The sequence below is a fragment of the Triplophysa dalaica genome, chromosome 11 (assembly GCF_015846415.1).
Source record: "Triplophysa dalaica isolate WHDGS20190420 chromosome 11, ASM1584641v1, whole genome shotgun sequence".
NCBI lineage: Eukaryota > Metazoa > Chordata > Actinopteri > Cypriniformes > Nemacheilidae > Triplophysa > Triplophysa dalaica.
In genome coordinates, this window is record NC_079552.1 from 15,694,441 (window position 1) to 15,713,002 (window position 18,562).

An 18,562-nucleotide genomic window follows, 5' to 3' on the forward strand; every position below is an offset into this window, starting at 1 on the left:
GCAGACATCACTCCCGTGAGTTTCACATCTCTTACCAAGCTGTTGTTCAACATAGTGGCACACGGGTTTGTTTTACATAAGGACGATTCGCTTGTTCCACCAAAGGAAACAAAAGTCAATTATGACACCATTTCTCTCTGACATCATCGTGCTAATACAAGCTGCTCTTGACCTTATGCTAGTGCGTCCGGGGCTAATGAAAGTATGGCATCTCTTCATGATTGGATTAACTTCAGATGTAGTGAGTGTCTGTCTGGAAATATTACACTGGATGTTGTGTGATCTGTCCCGCTTTACTCGTCTCTTCCCCCAAACCCTTATCGCTGGATCAGGACACTCACATTTGACATTACACAACGAGTCGACCTGACGAGAGCTCTCTACAGCACTGCCGCTGTAAGCTTCAACACACACGGCCTGATAATCGACTCAATTAAAAAGGTCCAATTGCCTCAGCAAATTGATCCGAGTTATAACATTATCATTAGCACTTCAACTGTGGCAATTATAGGACATTCACAGGCAGAAGCAAGAATAATGGGGAAGGAAAATGAAGTGACTTTGTACAAAAGGACATCCATTTTCAACGCACTGGGTGGTGTAAATAGCCCTGGTGTCAGCAGTATAGAGATAAAAGAATTGAGGCTTCCCGTCACATATGTTAGCTGCTTTCTGTGAGCAAAAGTCACACAGTCCTTTGACACACAAATGGGGGTTAAATGTTGAAGTTAAACCTGTTTCACATTCGTCTACATTGTAAATTGATCTAAAAATACAGATTAACAGCCCATTATGTTGAATTTACTATTTATAGGTATGTGTTCAGGTAAAATTATTGTTTTATTCTGTGAACTACTTACAATATTCCTCAGAAATTTCAAATAAAGTTTTGTTCTATTTGCATTTAATTGCAGAAAATGAAAACTGGAGAAACAGGTTAAAATAACAGAAAATATGTTTATTCACATACATAATATTTGTACATGTATTTAGGAAAATGTAAAAGTATTTTTTAGGTGATAACCTACATTTTTATCAGTTTTCATATGTTTTGTCATATACATATAGTCTTTCACTTTATGTCACTCCTGAGGTTTGATTTTGTTGAAATTCAACAGACACTGAATTGGAATGCACACAAAATATCTAGACATTTTTTGTCTTTTTAATTTTTTCCAAGGCTGTGTATGTTTTTCAATGTTAGAATGTGAATGTTCCAAACAGACCACTTAGAAAACAAAAGTGACTCAATTTCTCTTGCATACTGTATAGTCCTCAATAAAATTCCACATAAGCAGAAAATACAGAAGAAATATCCTATTAAAAGTGACAGAAATCTCCACACGTTTAAATATTCGTGTGAGAAAGGTTTTCCAGCAGAGTGCATGTTTTTATAAATATACACGTGTGTGTGTGCACAGCACATAAAGTATAGACTGGTGGAGACAGTTGATGTCATAGAGGGACATAAGGCAGAGCTGCACAGCAGTCTTGCACTGCCATACAGAGCAGCCGACAGCCTGAAAGACGAGCCGTCCTCAAATCTGAAGGCTCTCTCGCTAATTGTTTATGAAAAAATGACATTTGTCTTTTTTGCACCTTGTTTCAGGTGTCAGTGCCTTTAACATTGAGGGCTTGAGATGGTGCGATTGCCCTCCGGCGGTTTGTTTGATGTTTTGAGGACTGTCATTTCTACGTGCAGCTCCATAGAAAGCAAAATCTGTATTTATTTACATGCAAGGTTAATAGAAAAAGATGCATAAGTGATTTGAAAGTCAAACGACTGCACCTAGTAACTTTATGCAGAACAGGTTTAATGTTGAAATGAGGAAGAGATACAAAGGTAGGAAAAACAGTGGTAACAGCGTATTTCGGCGTACACACACACTTTTATATTTTAAGTGCTGCTAGAAAAGGTTAAGTAAACAAAATGATTGTTTCTATATGAACACAGATGAAAATAAACACCAGAGCAAAAATGTTACAGTTCTGATGTGGCAATGATAATAATATAACTTTGTGGTGATCATTGTTGTTTTACATTTTAAAATGAAAATAATTGATTACTTGAAAATGTAACTATTTAAATATAGTTTTAGTTTTTCACAAAATCTCTCAAGTTTATAATATAAATTTACAGTTTGTACGTCCATAATGCCGCTGGTTAGACAGATTACTGTGTCTTGTTATTACAAACCTCCTCCACGGTGTGCATTCAGATAGGCAATGGCAAACTAGTCTAAATGTCATATTACACAGACAATACTGCCACTTGCTGCAAGACAGCAAGTACCGCATACCCGACCTCTACAGTAGAAAGAGTTCCAGTATTTTGACATACAGAAGCCTTTTTCGTACATTTTTTATAACGTTTTCTATGACATTAGTTTTACTCTTTAAGATTTACAATACTTGTTTTAAAAACAAAAACTTTATTAATAGAGCTCTTTGTTTTTCACATTCTTTTATTGACTTGTACTTAAAAATGTGGATTTTTCTTCTATATTAGGCATGCAGACAGCTCCAAATGCAAATGAGAAGAAAGCTGAAACATCTCCTGGATGCGTATGAAAAACCTATTTCAAAAATACCACTTTATTTGGAGAAAACAAACACGCAACCTACTGAATTATTTTGTTTCATGAATAGTTTTGGGTGTATCTTTCTTTCTTGTTTTGGGGGGATTTTATTCTCTTCCTCATCCGACCCCTCCGAGAGGATTTGTGAGCATATATCAAGGTGATGCACTGACAGCCAAAGGAAGAGCAAATAGAATCAGGGCCAGGAAGAGGAAAACAGGCACTTTTCACAGATGGCAAGAGGCATCCTTTCAGTCTTTAAACAGACACAGAAAGCAGTCAAGGGACCGGGCTCTGTCTGTATAATGTGTTGGGGAACAGTGGGTACTTGGCACACGTAGCAGAAACAATTAGCGTCACGTAAGATTCCCGGAGCAATCGGAGAAAGAGGACTTTTTTTTCACCGAGCGAACCTGAACCGCAAACGTTATTTGGAGGCACCTCGCCGTGTCATTACGGGTAGCATTAGCGAGTTTCAAAGACAGCGCTAGTCATGGCCCATTTTTCTCTGCTGATGACTTATGTGTGGGCAGGGAGATTTGTTTGCATCCTTGCATACCTAATTAATGAATCGACAGAGGAAGTGCGTTTCTCCTTTGAGAGTCTCACACAAGTGGCAATATTTTCTAAGCATTGTGCTCTGCTTGTTTCGCTGACAAACATGCCGTTTGAAATGCCAGTAATGAGATGAAGTAAACAACTTTACCCTATGACACACTTACACTTTATTTGAATATACTACTGCGTGTGGGAGGCAATGTTGATGTGCTTTACTACAAAAACTGACAATGAAAATATTTGTTTAAGTTCGGCTACAATGAATGTCCCAGAGGTTAAGGTAAAATAAGGCAAAGGTAGCTTCTACTTCAAGTAGCCTACATGTGTATACATACTGAAGTCCACTAGAGAGCAGTATAATACAATACCTACACCACTTTACACTACTCTCTGACACTTTACAATAAGGTTGTATTTGTTAACAGTTAGTTAATGAATTAGCTAACTAACAAGCAATATTATTTACAGCAAACCTAATACATTGTTGTGGTATCTTACATTGGTCAACAGCACGATGAACTAACATGAACAACTGTATTGACATAAACTTCAACAAAGATTAATACATTTCAAGAAACAAATTTGAACGCCCCACACTCATTTGTTCACTTTATACTGTACTGTAAATTTTGTTGTAAATACTTGTTTCTCCACCCACACTTGTAAATGTGTTTGTGAACGTTATATTATATTTTCTGTCTCATTTTAATTTATCTACTTTGCTCTTTTATCTTATTTTATTGTAGCCTGTTTTTATTCTATATTTCTAATTCTATTGTACTGTTGTAGACTGCCTGAACGTAACGATACGCATTTCAATATACTTACTGTCACTGAATTCTACACACGGCAAATAAATGGTACAAAAATGTTTTACGTATTGTTAGTTCATGTTAGCTAATGCATTGCCTAATGTTAACAAATAAAATGTGATTGTAAAGTGTTACCACATTCTTCACAGTCTGAGACAACTTGCCTTGAGTAATGTGCACACATTTATTGACACTATATTGACACACAGTACTGTAGAATAGTGCCTTATCTTACAACATCAAAATAAAGAGCACCCTGGGATCCACTTGATGAAACAAATATTTTCGAAGATCACTGGACGTTTTTTGGGTTTAAAGGTATATGTAACAAAAGCTGAAATTTAAAAATGAGAACTAATATTTGTTCCTTTTTTGGCTTTAAAAAGTCAGTGGAGGTTATGAAAATGAATAGAAACCAGCGTGATGACCTCTTGAAGTATTATAATCCCATTTCTACAGACATGCAAATTATGTGTCAGTCATTATTCTCTCTCTAGATAAGCACCAAATACAGCCAAGGAAAAAAATAAGAGACCATTCCAAATGTTAATTTCAAAAGTATTTCTAGATGTATTGTGGTCATTACAGTTGATTCTTTGTTGAATTTCAACAAAATCTAACCTCAGGAATGACAAAGTCAACCAACAGCAATGTGAAAGACTGAATGTTAACGACAAGATACATGAACACTGTGATAGAAATCGAGGACGTCACATAAAAGAAATCACTTCTGTACTTAATACAATTATATTACTGGTGTATTGCTTAAAAGTGAATATGAACTTGCTGTCTTTTCAAAATTTTGTGTCTGAAAAAACAGAGAGAATCTTTTCTGTTATTTTGACCTGATTCTCTTGATTTCATTTTCTGCAAATAAATGCAAAAGAAACAATATTTTTGTTTGAAATCTGGGAGAAATGTTGTTATATTATATTATTTTGAATAAAACAAAAATGAACATTTTACCTAAACACATACCTATAAATAGTTTGAAATCAGAAAAACGGCCTCTAAAATGGTCTCTTCATTTTTTCTGCCGCTGTAAATCAACCTTGTTGACGATAAATACTTGTAGCTGTTACTAAAATCAATAGATTGCACACAATAGTGTTTTTTATCTTAGGAGTCCAAACAAACAAAACATGGACTTTTCCTCTCAGCTGGGATAAAGTCTTACTTGCTCACATTATTCGTGATTTGTTTCTGTTGTGTCACTATAGTATTGGCTACAGAATTAAGATGCTTTGTACTATTGGACTCGTCTTGGCATTGACAGGTATGTTTATGTCGATTATGGTAATCTATAATAATTTATTCTTTATAATAATTTGACCCTTGCAATACAAATTCAACTTTACTACAAATTAGCCTCAGTTACAAAAAATCTCTCTCCTAGCCTACGGTATATGTTTTTGTGTGATTTCATTGCATTTCTCCTTTCAAAGTGCATTTGGGTTAGCAGCAAGAAGACACATACTGATAAAACTATACCTTCAGAGTTGTTTTGGATTAACGAATCAGCTAAATGAATGAATGTTCAAGCATTTAAACATTTTGCATTGAGATTTATACATTTGGCAGATCCAAAGAGACTCACAGTAATGTGCTAGTATCATCTTGCAATGTGTTCTATTAATCTTTGCGCTACTGACACAATACCGTAGCAACTAAGCTACAGGAACGAAATATATGTAACCATACATATAACAATTATGCAAAATGTATTATTTTATTTTAATTATTTAATATAATGTGGATGTCTGTTAGTATTAAATGTAATATTTTTCCAATATTTTTTAAATATTATTAAATGTATTATTGAATGATGTTTCCAGCAATAATTTATATAAAATCCATTGAATTTATGTGTAGGAATATGCAGCTCTTCCCTTATCAGCAAAAGTCATAAAGGAGATAACCCGCTGTTGCAGTATGTGGTGAACAACTCTCTCAGAGAGCATCCAGTTCTTACCAAACTACGTCTGGTATGTATATAGAAACACAGAAACATTTCTGTGCAACCATAGAAAACTCAAAAACTGTGTGCAATGTGCATTTAACTTACAGTTAGGTTTGTCTTGTTAGATCTGTGTAATCTTACATGCTTACACTAGAGGTCAGCAAATACTCATTTCTTTTTTACCTGCATGTTTCTGTTTTAAGAAAACTATGGAGGATCCCAACCATCTAATGATGGTGGCACCGGAGCAAGCTCAGTTTATGGCTAATCTAGCTAAACTGATCAAGACCAATAAAGCAATTGAAATAGGTCAATGAAATACAAAATAATCATACAAATAATGATGATTTTGTGTATTAAATTAACTGATCACTTGTAAAATGTTTACAATTTAGGCCTGTACACGGGATACAACGCCTTGAATATGGCTCTGCTTGTACCTGAGAATGGACGTGTGGTGGCTTGTGAAATTAATGAGCAATATGTGAACACAGCCAAAGCCTTTTTTACAGAGGTATGGCAAGCAAAACATATTTCACTAATAGATTGTTATTTCATAAACTTAACTACAACTGAACACACTATTTTTTAGTCTATATTATTGTCTGTCAGATATCTGTATCTGAAGTGTTTAAAATACACCTTCACATGTCTCATTTTCAATATTGATTTCTGCCTGCCACTGTGAGAATGCAGTCATCAGTTTAAGGCCAGATTGACCAGAAAAGAGAGTGAGAAAAGAGAGAGATGCAGAAATGTCCATCAGATTCTAGCATGTGCTGACTGAGATGAATGTGGATGCCCATTTGAGCGCTGATAAAATCAATTAGCAAAGTCAAACAAGCACAGTGCATTTTCTTCTGTATAGTATAGCTATAATATAGCACCCAATCAAATACATGTATATGCAACATTATAACAAACAGCAATAACGGCAAACTCTGTTTTAGGCTGGAGTGGAAGACAAAATTGATATTCGTATTAAGCCTGCAGAAGAAACATTGGGTAAAGATGGACTACAAGAAGTATATAACCCTATTACATTTATAAGTGGAGCTAAAAAACTAAAAGTACTGTCCCAACAGATGAACTTTTAACTGCTGCTGAAAACGAAACGTATGACTTTGTCTTCATTGATGCTGATAAGAAGAATTATGAAACATACTATGAAAAGTCTCTTCAGCTTGTTCGAAAGGGTGGCATTATTGCGATTGACAATGTAAGTATGTTAAGTACAACATTTTTCATTTTCCTATTAAAAGGGACAGTTCACCCAAAATAAAAATTCTGTCATCATTTACATCTTTTTACTCACAGTTCCAAATGCGTGTAAATGTATTTGTTCTGATGAACACAAGAGAAAGATATTTGGAAGAATTATATGACCAAACAGTTCTTAGCCACTATAGACTGCTATACTTTATAATTTTCTTTGTTCTGTTGAACACAAAAGAAGATTTTTGAAGAATGTAAGACAGCAAACAGTTCTGGGGCACTAATGACAACCATTTTTCCTACTTATGGTAGTCAATGGTGACCAAATACTGTTTGGTTATAAGCATTCCTCTTAAAATCCTTCTCTGTGTTTCCTCTGTTTTACTGACAGAATTTCATTTTTGGGTGAACTATCCCTTTAACACAATAAAAAAAATCTCAATAAACTCAAGTACGAAAAAATAATTGCAATATTTTTAAATATGCTCTTATTTTGGAAATGAATGTATAGGTAAATGGAACTGGTAATAAATATTATGTCATAAACATAAAAAGGTTTTCTATAAACCTATGGAAATAAATGACATAATGATTTTTAGAGGGTTTCAAGCTGGCCGGAAGTTAACTTTGGTTATAATATAACAATTTATTGTATATTTAATTTAATGTGTATTAATTGTACTTAATTAAAACTACTGCACAGTCTTTGCAGAGGTCTACTTTGGGACACGTTTGTTTATGTGGATTGTCGTTGAAACACATGTGTAGGCCACAATACTACACGATAAATGTGTTGTAAATACCGCCAAAGAAATATCGTGGTGAAGTTTGCGCACTTACCTCTCTATCTATCTGTCTGTCTGTCTGTCTGTCTGTCTATCTTTCCGTCTGTCAGGTGCTGTGGGGTGGGCGGGTCATCAACCCTTCTGAGGATGACCTCTCCTCTCAAACCATGACAAACTAAACAAGAAGTTACACAAAGATGAACGCATTGATCTTAGTATGCTCACTGTTGGAGATGGTCTGACCCTAGCGATTAAAAGATAATCCAGAATATGTGACAATTGATGTGACTATAGTAGGCAGAAAATAAAGGTTTGCATTAGCCTAACGTTACCTCCGTTGTTTTGGAAGTAAGGCCGTTGCTAAACAGCTCAGAACTTCTTCGTCACAGCTATTAACAAACACAGACAATAAAACAAAAACAAGCATCAATCTGTGTAATAATGTCGGATTCCACATTTGTTTTTTTACGTTAAATGTAATGTTTTGCTAACTCTGGTCGAACACTCACGCACGTGACGACCGGCTCATCCGGTTTATTAAAATACATTTAATCTTTACAAGGTTTAGCCGCTAGATGGAGACTTAAAGCATTCACATATAGTAACATTTTGGCAGACGCTTTTATCCAAAGCGATTTACGTTGCTTTATCCTATACATTTTACGTAGGCATTTGCAATCCCCTGGGATCGAACCCACAACCTGTGTTACCTAAAGTTACTGTTTGAAACTACTGCTTACATTGCAAAGGTTCAATTTCATTCCTTCAAAATATAGCTTTACAGCGTCATGTAGCCTAAATTGTTTACATTTTAACCTTTATACTTTTGAAAGGTTACAATTACGAATACATCGCCAAATATACATAAAAGCACTTTTAATAAACATTGGGTGTTACGCAGTATTTCTGTGAGCTCGAGTTATTGCAACTGCGCGTAATGATATAAGAATGGAAACAGAGTTTCGTGCTTTCAGTTTGACAGTTTGGTTATGACTCTTCTATCTAATATTAAAGCAACGTTCATAAATGATTTGGATACTGGAATCCCATTATGATAGGGGGTGTTCGTATTCTTTTGACCTCATAGTGTAGTTCACCATTCCTTTTGCACTTTAATTTATAGTTTGTATACTGGCATGAGTCAAATAAAGTACATGTGTCGTTTACTGATACACTGATGCCTTGCAGTTTCGTTTATAAGTATTCAGTGATTCAGAAGTATTCAGTGGAAAGCGAAACCTAACTCAATATTTGTCAGGCAAAGTTCTGTATTTAACCAATCGCGTCCTGTGACAACGTGACAAATCCGGAGAGCACCCGAAGAGCCTGTGGTTCAGACGTTTGTAGAAGGTAATCTCTATCAATAATAATAAACATGTATATATAATTATTGTACTGTAATACTCTACAGTTATACTGAAAATGTGTTTAAAATTATAACCAACTTTGTGATAAATGAATATAATCGTTCACATTATTTTGTTGAGTAAATATAGAAGCATGCTGCCATAATTTACTAATCACATAATTGTATACAGTGTGTTATTATAATTTTATATTTTGCAAAATGTATTGCTTAAAAGCTAATGTATTTTACATTTTGTATAAATATTTGTAACCAAATAGATCACCACTTGATAAAAGATAAATACAAAATATATATAAAATTATACAATTAAGTAAAAAATTATAAAAGCATGTTATAAAAAATCTTATTGTATTGAACATTTAGTGGCGGTTTCCCGGACAGGGACTAGGTTTTAGTTAGATTAGGACATTGACGTAGTTTTTACAAACAGACACGCATTACTTGTGTGCATTTTGAGATTACACAGTGGCACTGATGTATTTAACATATAACAATATTTCTCCCTGCTTTCATTAAGAAATGTCGGAGGAGGATCTTAAAATATTGTCCTGCCACTTCACTTGGGGCTTGGAAAAGGAACAAGCTGATCTTAATTTCCTTGATGTGAAAATCTGTGAAAGACTAGCAGTGCAATGTGAATATAAAGAAAATGTGAAACAAAGAGATTACAACTTTCTGTCTTACATCAAACATCTACAAGGTGTTAATGATGAAGCACTAAAGAACTTGGAACTGGCGATGAAGGAACAGACAGGTGATGAAAAAAATTTGATTGTGACGTATGGAAACTTGGCCTGGGTGCACAGTGTCATCGGAAATGTAGCCGAAGTCAAATCCTACGTAGAGAAAGTGAAAGATATTTTTAGAGCTTTTCCTACCCCGTCCCCAACAGATCTTCACAGAGAGGTCCAAAGTGAAAAAGCCTGGTCGCTTCTTAAGTTCTCTAGAAAATCCTACATCAGAGCCAAGGAGATGTTCTTTGGGGCACTACAGAAAGATGCAGATGACCAGGAATGGAACACAGGCTATGCCTTTGCTCTTTTCCGTCTGGAGGGACTGGAGGTTGGTGAGTTCAGACGCGTACGTTTTGAAGAGTCTCCTGCCGTGGTCCAGTTGAAGAAAGCACTGAAGCTGCACCCAGACAATGCAATGATTCACGTATATCTGGGACTCAAGTGCTACAAGAACACGAGAAACGCTGAGGCGTGGGAATACATGAGAAAAGCACTTAAAATGGCACCGGATAACCTTGGTGTTGTTTTGCATGTTGCCAAATTCATGAAGAAAGAGCAGTGCTATGACATGGCCCTGGAAGTGTTGCTCCGAATGGTGAGAAAAGCACCAGATTCGTCGCGTTTGCATCACGAAATTGCCAACAATTATCGCTGGAAAGCCATGCAGATGAAAGACACACACAACCCACGGTTGCTCAGCCTTTGCATTCAGTATTTAGAGAAGGGTGCCAGTTTAAATCCAGGCTTCATATACCCACAGTTGGAGCTAGCTCTAAGATACTCGGAAGCAAAACAATCGCAGAAGGCAGAACAGAAGTTTCAGGAGCTGTTGGCCCTTCCTGACCTAAAGCCGGCTGATCGTCAAGCATGGCATCGCATGTATGGAGATTTCCATCTTTACAGGTTGGGTTCAGAGGCAACTGCAGTTGAGCATTACAAACAAGGAATGATGCTGCGTCGGGTGTCTACTGAATGGAACAGCTGCAAAAACAGACTGAAAAAAGTTCTTCAGCGTGACAGACAAGACACATACCAAATCAAGAAGTTCTTTGATTCATTAAAAACAGAGAACCCATCAGCTGCTGAATAAAAGAGGACATACTTTATTTTCCATGGAACATCCTAAATTAGTTTCAAAATGCTGTTCCCTTATTTGTTTTCACTAATGTATTAGCCTTAACAGCATACGTATACATCTATTAGGCTGTTTCAACTCTCCTTTGTCACTTGTTAAATTAAGTTTGTTAAACAACTATACAACCAGCTTAAAGGAAATGTTGATTGATGTTTATAATATATTATATTTATGCTTATCATAATATGCGTTTATTAAATCTAAAATAGTGTGGTTTTAAAGTTCAAATTAATTACCGTCCAAGTAATGTTTATCATTCAATAATAATTCAATAAAGCAATACACTATGGATTCTGTGTCATTTGTAATAATTCAATTTACAAAAAAAAATAGTAATGTAACTGTGCTGAAAAATGAAGAGCACAAATATGTCACCCAAAATACGCATCAATTTTCCATCCTGAATCACATAATCCAATGTAAAGTTTTTAACATTCATTTTAATTCAATTTTGCAATTCATGCTTTTGTGATATAAACAAATAACTTGACTAATCAAGATGTTTAAGATAAGTAATGTACATTTTATTTAAATATCATAAACATTAACAATACCTTAAAACCTAACAGTGTTGAAATCAGGAAGCATCGACATAAATTTGACATTATTTAAGGTCTGAATAAAGCCACATTCATACAGAAGTGATGTAGTAGTTAACATCCTTCACTCTAAACCTTAATGGCAATTCCAAAGACTCACACCAAACATAAATTCTTATGAATTTTAACATTGCAGAACTATTAACACTAACAAGTTTCCTTATCTTACAGCTTGATCAAAAACACACAGAACTGTTTATTTCAACATTTCGACTCTTCTCATCCTGTCATGAGAGTAAAGCTTACTGGGAACACAATGCGTATTTTCACTTATGAAAATGATGTTGTCCAAATACGAATTTTTTAAATAAACATCTGCATTTGCATCCTACGGCAGCATGGAAGTGCAGTACATCTTTTTGTATAAGATTCATGTCTTGGATCTCACATTGATGTGCAAAACTAAATTGAAAATGATAGTAATTTTATTTTAAATTGTAAGATTCATTTCAAAAGCTGGCAAATTGTTTTACTGTTATGATATGTTTTGTCTATAGACGCACTGGATAGTGTACATGTGGTGCTTGTGTTGCTGTTGGCTGCTTGTGTGAGTGCTGCGCTGTTGGAATGACTCCAGTGACCGAACAGCATGTGTGAAAGTGACGCTGACTCGTGCTTTTCTGCAGCACAAACACGCGCAATATAGCGTGAAGAATATTGTTCCGTCAGTAAATATATGCAAATCTAACAATACAGTAAACCGTAATGCCGTAAATCAATGAAACGTGGCCTAGTTTTTAGAAAAAAAGCAATCGAGCAAAAAATCATTGTTTACACTTGACATCATGCAGAGCCTTTATAAAAAAAAGCACACATTAAATGTGGTTGTAAAATACGAGTAAGACTGAGTTGGGATTCTGCACATCAGCGAGCGTGCGTGACGTCACAGCGGTCCCCCGGAGGATGTGCGAGGAGTGCGCGCGCAGGCTGCTGAGCTGTTACAGCTGATTCTGTGCATTTAAACATTATGGACAGCTGCGTTTCGCAAACCTGGCATCTATTTCGGTATATATAGGAAGCAGAAGTCCGTCACCAAACGCTGCAAAAGAAAAAGCATCGGCCTCGCGATGGAACGTCTTCTTCATTCACCTGGCAGGACACGGGAAGAGTACCGGTACCAAGCGGCACGTCCTTCATCACAACCTACCTCGAGGTCTGCCTATGGCACCACAACCCCACTGAGAGGACACGAGATCGTAAGTGATTTCGGGGCAAAATCTTTCGATAGCCTAGATTTTGCGAACAAACGCGCAGGTGCGATGCCTTTGAGGAAAGTGAGTGAGAAAGAGTTACTGCAGGGGCTGAATGACCGCTTCGCAGGATTCATCGAGAAGGTTCATCACCTGGAGAACCAAAACAGAGCACTAGAGAGAGAAATTGAGGACATTAGACTCAAAGCTAAATCCTCTGCATCGCTATCCAAAGAGTATGAATGTGAACTGAACGATCTGCGGCTGCAGGTGCACGACATGACGCTTCAAAAGCATCAGATAGAGATAAACCGTCAGAACCTGGAGGATGAGTTCAACACTATACAAGACAGGTACGACCGAGAGACGCGTGGTCGAGTTGGTGCTCAAGACAACATCACGGTGCTGAAGAAATGCATCAACGATGCGTATCTAACCAAACAAGAGATGGACAGGAAAGCAAGAGCACTTGAGGATGAGATCAGATTCCTGAAGGCGAACCACGAGAGCGAGGTGGCAGAAATGATGGTCCAGATGCAGGACAGTCAGGTTATAGCAGAAAAGAGTGATTTTATTAGGAGTGATCTCACTGCAGCTCTGAGAGACATCAGGATGAAGCTTGAAGGTCACACTGCATCTGACACCAGATACGCTGAGGAGCGCTTTAGAGCGCAACTCGCCAAATTGACCAAAGCTGCTGAGGTCAACAGAGAAGCCCTCATGGCAACTAAAGCAGAGATTCAGGAGCACAGGAGACAGCTGCAGTCCAAGAACATTGAGCTCGACTCTGTGAAAGGTGTGAGAGAAGCATTGGAGAAGCAACTCTATGACCTGGAGCAACGCCACAATGCTGAAATGCATCATTATCAGGTGAGCAACCATGCAAGTGAGCTTTTAAGCCTATACAGATTAATGACAAGAAAGAAATAGGCACATTTGGTCATTTTGTGATAATTATTATCTGTGTGTTCATTTTATGCATTTCCAATGCACTGTTCATTGAATTTAATTCTGATTTATTTCTATTGAGCCTTTAACAATTTTGTATTGCTGCAAAGAACCTTTACAGTTAATACATATTAAGACAGTAGGGACATTAAGAAATACAGGAAATGATTTCATACTGTATATAGAATACGTGCTACTATTGCACATTTTTCATAAAATATACCTTGGCAACACTTACTTAAAAAATGCTTAGAATTTAGATGCTTAGATTTATTCAGCATTTCTACATATATCATGGTAATTTCAGTCCAGAATATGTTATGTCAGCCAACACCGCAATCTGAAAGACTTATTGAATGCAAAGAGGTATAAAAGTTGTGAAACTTTTTGGCTAATTCCATCTTATATTTATTTTTTACTCATATCCTAATATAGGTGTATCCTAAGATCAATTCTTTTTTAAGCTAAATTTATTTCAAAAACTGCGTGTAAAACGTGACCCGATGCTTTGGAAGTAAAATTTTATTTTAAAAAGTACACAAAAAGGTAAACTTTACTAGTTGTAATGTCAGTGTATTTTGACAATTTTTTCCCGTTTCAATTTTCTGCAAACGAATGCAGATAAAAATAACACTATCTTTAACAATTTTCTATCAAATAACTTGTTCACAGAATGAAACAAATTTAAATTTACTCAATCAACTACTGTATCTAGAAATAGTAATTTCTCTAGTAAATTCTCTTCCTATTTTCCACGGCTGTATACACATCCTAACCTAAAGAATTCATATACCTTTTTCCTTAACAATATATCAACACTTTATTTATGTTGCTTCTATCTTTTTCATGTGAAAAAAGGCGTACCGTGTTAAGCAAACTGAGACCTATTTTCAATGTACTTGCAAATATTTGCCTCAATAGTAAGTCAGTTTGAATAAAAGTCTCTGCTAAATGATTAAATGTAAATGCTGTGTGTGTTCTTGCAATGCATTTTTATGATGTTTACTTATTTTACCTTTTCATCTTTGGTGCAGGACACAATAAGAGAGCTGGAATTCGAGCTAAAAAATTCTAAATATGAAATGAGCAGCCATCTCAGAGAATATCAGGATCTTCTCAATGTGAAAATGGGACTGGATGCTGAAATCTATTCCTACAGGTACGTACATTTTGACTGATACAGTTGATTCATTTAATTGAAAAAATAATCATTGTGGTTGATTGGCAAATTGGTGTTAAAGTAAAGCTACAGCATTGCCAAGATAAACTTATAATGATTTATAATTATATTTTTAGCGTTTTGCATAAATAATGTGTAAAATATTATCAAGTCTTCAATTCTATGTGTACCTCTAGTTTGTTCTTGTTTAATTGCAAATATAAAATAGCATATATACTGCACTCATTAGATATCTCCACCTGTCAATGAAAAGCCATATGGGTCGATTTTGTATTAGTGGTGACCGTAATGACAATGTTTTTAATTAATTTTCCCTCACAGAAAACTTTTGGAAGGTGAAGAGTCAAGGTACTCTATAATCTCAGATGCACATATTACAGTTCCATACATTTATAGACAGTCACCCATCTATACTCTCCCTTGTGTCACAAGGCAGGGGGGAGGTCGCAGAGCAGAGCCTCAGTATAAATTTGTTGAAGAGATCATTACAGAGACAACCAGAGAAGATGTGGAGATTTTGGACACTGGGTCTGAAAAGAGCGGGGAGGGTGACCAACCAGATGAGGAGAGCGGTGAGAAAGATAGAGAAGGTGACGTTTCACAAGAGGTTAATGATGAAGAACCAAAAGCAGCGATGGAGGATAGTGATGGGGGGGACCCTAAAGTAGAGGCAGAAGAAGATGAAGTCAAACCAGATGAAGAGAATGGTGAGAAAGATAGAGAAGGTGACGTTTCACAAGAAGTTAAAGATGAAGAACCAAAAGCACCGGTGGAGGATAGTGATGGGGGGGACCCTAAAGTAGAGGCAGAAGAAGATGAAGTCAAACCAGATGAAGAGAATGGTGAGAAAGATAGAGAAGGTGACGTTTCACAAGAAGTTAAAGATGAAGAACCAAAAGCACCGGTGGAGGATAGTGATGGGGGGGACCCTAAAGTAGAGGCGGCAGAAGATGAAGTCAAACCAGCTGAAGAGAAAGATGATGTAGAAGACAAGCCAGATGAAAACATGACAGATGATTCTGAGGTACATCAAGACAAGGACACTGACTCTAAACCAACTCAAGATGAAATTCTAACAAAAAATGCAATTGAAGAAAAAGATGAAGGAAAAGACACAAAGAACGTACAGCACAAGGATCTAAAAGATGATATGACTGGAGAAACAGAAATAGCACAGTCAGATGTACCCAGAGAAGACAATGTAAAGAAGACAGATGAACCAGCTAAAGAGTCAGAGAAAGATATCCCGAAATCAGATCTGTCAGAAGACCTGTCAGTAGAAAAATCGGATAAAACTGTACCCGACGAGAAAACTTCTGAGGAGCCGCACAATCCTGAAACAACAGCTCAAATAAACAATAAACCCAGTGAGGAGGTTATTAAGGTTACTTCTCAAGAATCTGAAGATGATGGACACAAAGATGCTACATTCACATCTCAGGAATCCAAGACCGCAACCACAGCAGACCAAGAGAAAGAAACAACTCCAGTGAAATCCATAGATGTAAACGCTCCCACACTGAACCCACAGCCAGCACCTGAAAATACTGAGAATGGACAACAGACGGCTTCAGGACATGCAGAGGACAAGTCAAAGAATATAAGTTCCCTAAAAAATGAGATTTCAGGGACGGCCAATATAGAAGCTAAAAAATCTGAGCGTATGGAGAAAGATCAAGGTGACGCAAGCAAAATAACCGAGGCTGAGAAACCTTTAGAGAAACCAAACGAGAAAAAAAAGGAAGAGGAAGAAAAACCGAAGGAATCCACAATAAAAGAAGACAGCAAAGCTGATGGACTGATAGACCGTGTAAGACCTGAGAAAGCAGAAGTTGGCAAATCAAATGCACCAGAAAAACCACAGGAAGAACTTTCTAAAGTTGCATCAGAAAAATTGAAGTCTGAAATGAAACAGGAGGACAGCAAAGACAGCACAGTGAAAACAAGCGAAGGAGAAACTAAAGTCACAGACGAGAAGGTTGATGAAGCACAGAGTAATGAAGCCGCTAAAGCCAAGGAAGCAAAGCCGGTGCAAAAAGAAACTCAAGAGAGCGAAGTGAAGAAGCCTGAGAAAGCTGAAGGGGCTGTAAAAACCGAAGGACCTCAGACTGACAGTGGAAACACCAAAGATGTTAAAAGTGAAGATACTGTCCCAAAAGAAAGCAAACAAGCAGACAGTGGTGCACATGAAGTGAAGGCCGTAGTATCTGATTCAATAACCAAACCAGAAGCAAAAGCTCTGGAGAAGACAAGCAAGGAGGACAGCGTGAACATGAAAGGTCCTGGAGAAACAAGCAAAGCCCTTTAATGTTCAGTAGACAAAGACATGGAATGTGCAAATAAAAAAATTTGAGGAATGTAATATACATTATACACAACTGCATGATTATTAGATAAAGGTACAGTTCACACAAAAATGCCATCTGCCATCATTTACATCAGATTGATCAAAGCCTGTATAAATGTCTTTATTCTGCTAAACAAAAAGGAAAATATTTGTAAGAATGTCAGTCACCAAACAGATCTCATCCCCCATTTACTGCCATAGTTGGGAAAATAAATACTATGGCAGTCAATAGGGGATGAGATCTGTTTGCTTACTGACATTGTTACAGGTATCTTCTTTTGTATTCAGCAGAACAAAGACATTTATACAGATTTGGAACAACGCAAGCGTGAGTAAAGGATGACAGAATTTTCATTTTTGGGTGAACTGTACCTTTAAGCATGAACTTTAGCAATGTCTGCACTGTAAGATGGGTGTACATAATGAATGTGTGAACAATGAGGAATGAATCATATATTAGATTTTGCTACATCCCTTGCCCTGATCAGCCAAATGTATGTGTTAAAATGATGCAATAACAAAATAAATATTTCAGCATATCAATCTGTTTTGTAGTGATAATTGTTTACAGATTACATCAGAGAACATTGTTTTGCTTATCGGAGGGTTTTTATGCTCTGATGCTTTTGTTTTGTTTGATGGTTTACAGCATTTGTATAACCTTAAAGTGACAGTTTACCCAAAAATGATAACTCTGTCATTTACTCACCCTCAAGTTGTTCCATATCGGTTTACTTTTCGTTGCTCAGCTGAACACAAAGACAGACATTTGAAAATATATACAATCATTTTTCCTACTGTAGTAGTCAATGAGGTCCTAGAACTGAAAATAGCTTACACTCTTCCAAAAACTTTTGTTTTCAGACGAACAAAGAAATGAAACTGGTGTGGAACAACCTGAAGGTGTTACAATGATGATAGAATTTTCATTTTGGGTGAACTGTCCCCTTAAGGACCCCGAATTTACACTGGACATGAGACATGTGATACAATACAGTCCAGTTGATAAAGTTAGTATAAAGTCTGACATCAACAAGACTTGGAAAGTGTTGAACTTTAATGTGCTATCTTACTGAATAAGATTTAGAAGTCATTTTTTCCCCTGATCTGCTATCAGACCCTCTGCCTCTAACTATTTTTAGGTTGCAACG

At 36.5% G+C, this 18,562-nt stretch overlaps 3 protein-coding genes across 5 annotated transcripts; all 3 read left to right on the forward strand.

The window, feature by feature from the left end:
* Window positions 1-5,066: 5,066 nt before the first annotated feature.
* Window positions 5,067-8,240, forward strand: comtd1 (catechol-O-methyltransferase domain containing 1). Its single transcript, XM_056761367.1, has 7 exons — window positions 5,067-5,225; window positions 5,822-5,934; window positions 6,113-6,218; window positions 6,305-6,423; window positions 6,860-6,914; window positions 6,995-7,128; window positions 8,020-8,240. Exons 1-7 carry the CDS (start codon window positions 5,189-5,191, stop codon window positions 8,086-8,088), a joined length of 633 nt encoding a protein of 210 aa, XP_056617345.1. The 5' UTR covers window positions 5,067-5,188; the 3' UTR covers window positions 8,089-8,240.
* A 236-nt stretch (window positions 8,241-8,476) lies between these two features.
* Window positions 8,477-11,436, forward strand: ifit8 (interferon-induced protein with tetratricopeptide repeats 8). Of its 2 annotated transcripts, none has more exons than XM_056761366.1 (2): window positions 8,477-10,032; window positions 10,171-11,436. In XM_056761366.1, the coding sequence occupies exons 1-2, from the start codon at window positions 9,798-9,800 to the stop codon at window positions 11,100-11,102; spliced, it is 1,167 nt and encodes a 388-aa protein (XP_056617344.1). In that variant the 5' UTR covers window positions 8,477-9,797; the 3' UTR covers window positions 11,103-11,436. The 2 variants fall into 2 exon arrangements, with proteins under 2 accessions (XP_056617344.1, XP_056617343.1); XM_056761365.1 differs by having other exon boundaries at window positions 8,477-9,259; window positions 9,796-11,436.
* A 776-nt stretch (window positions 11,437-12,212) lies between these two features.
* LOC130431153 (neurofilament medium polypeptide) lies at window positions 12,213-17,542 on the forward strand. Of its 2 annotated transcripts, XM_056760006.1 has the most exons (4): window positions 12,213-13,806; window positions 14,919-15,043; window positions 15,386-15,412; window positions 15,497-17,542. In XM_056760006.1, exons 1-4 carry the CDS (start codon window positions 12,814-12,816, stop codon window positions 17,370-17,372), a joined length of 3,021 nt encoding a protein of 1,006 aa, XP_056615984.1. In that variant the 5' UTR covers window positions 12,213-12,813; the 3' UTR covers window positions 17,373-17,542. The 2 variants fall into 2 exon arrangements, with proteins under 2 accessions (XP_056615984.1, XP_056615983.1); XM_056760005.1 differs by having other exon boundaries at window positions 15,386-17,542.
* The last annotated feature ends 1,020 nt before the right edge of the window (window positions 17,543-18,562 follow it).

Coding starts and splice junctions, on each gene's coding strand:
- comtd1 (XM_056761367.1), top strand. CDS start 5,189: ATGCTTTGTACTATTGGACTCGTCTTGGCATTGACAG. Junction 5,226..5,821: donor ACTCGTCTTGGCATTGACAG/GTATGTTTATGT, acceptor ATTTATGTGTAG/GAATATGCAGCTCTTCCCTT. Junction 6,219..6,304: donor CAATAAAGCAATTGAAATAG/GTCAATGAAATA, acceptor TTTACAATTTAG/GCCTGTACACGGGATACAAC.
- ifit8 (XM_056761365.1), top strand. CDS start 9,798: ATGTCGGAGGAGGATCTTAAAATATTGTCCTGCCACTTCACTTGGGGC.
- LOC130431153 (XM_056760005.1), top strand. CDS start 12,814: ATGGAACGTCTTCTTCATTCACCTGGCAGGACACGGGAAGAGTACCGG. Junction 13,807..14,918: donor CTGAAATGCATCATTATCAG/GTGAGCAACCAT, acceptor TCTTTGGTGCAG/GACACAATAAGAGAGCTGGA. Junction 15,044..15,385: donor GCTGAAATCTATTCCTACAG/GTACGTACATTT, acceptor TTTCCCTCACAG/AAAACTTTTGGAAGGTGAAG.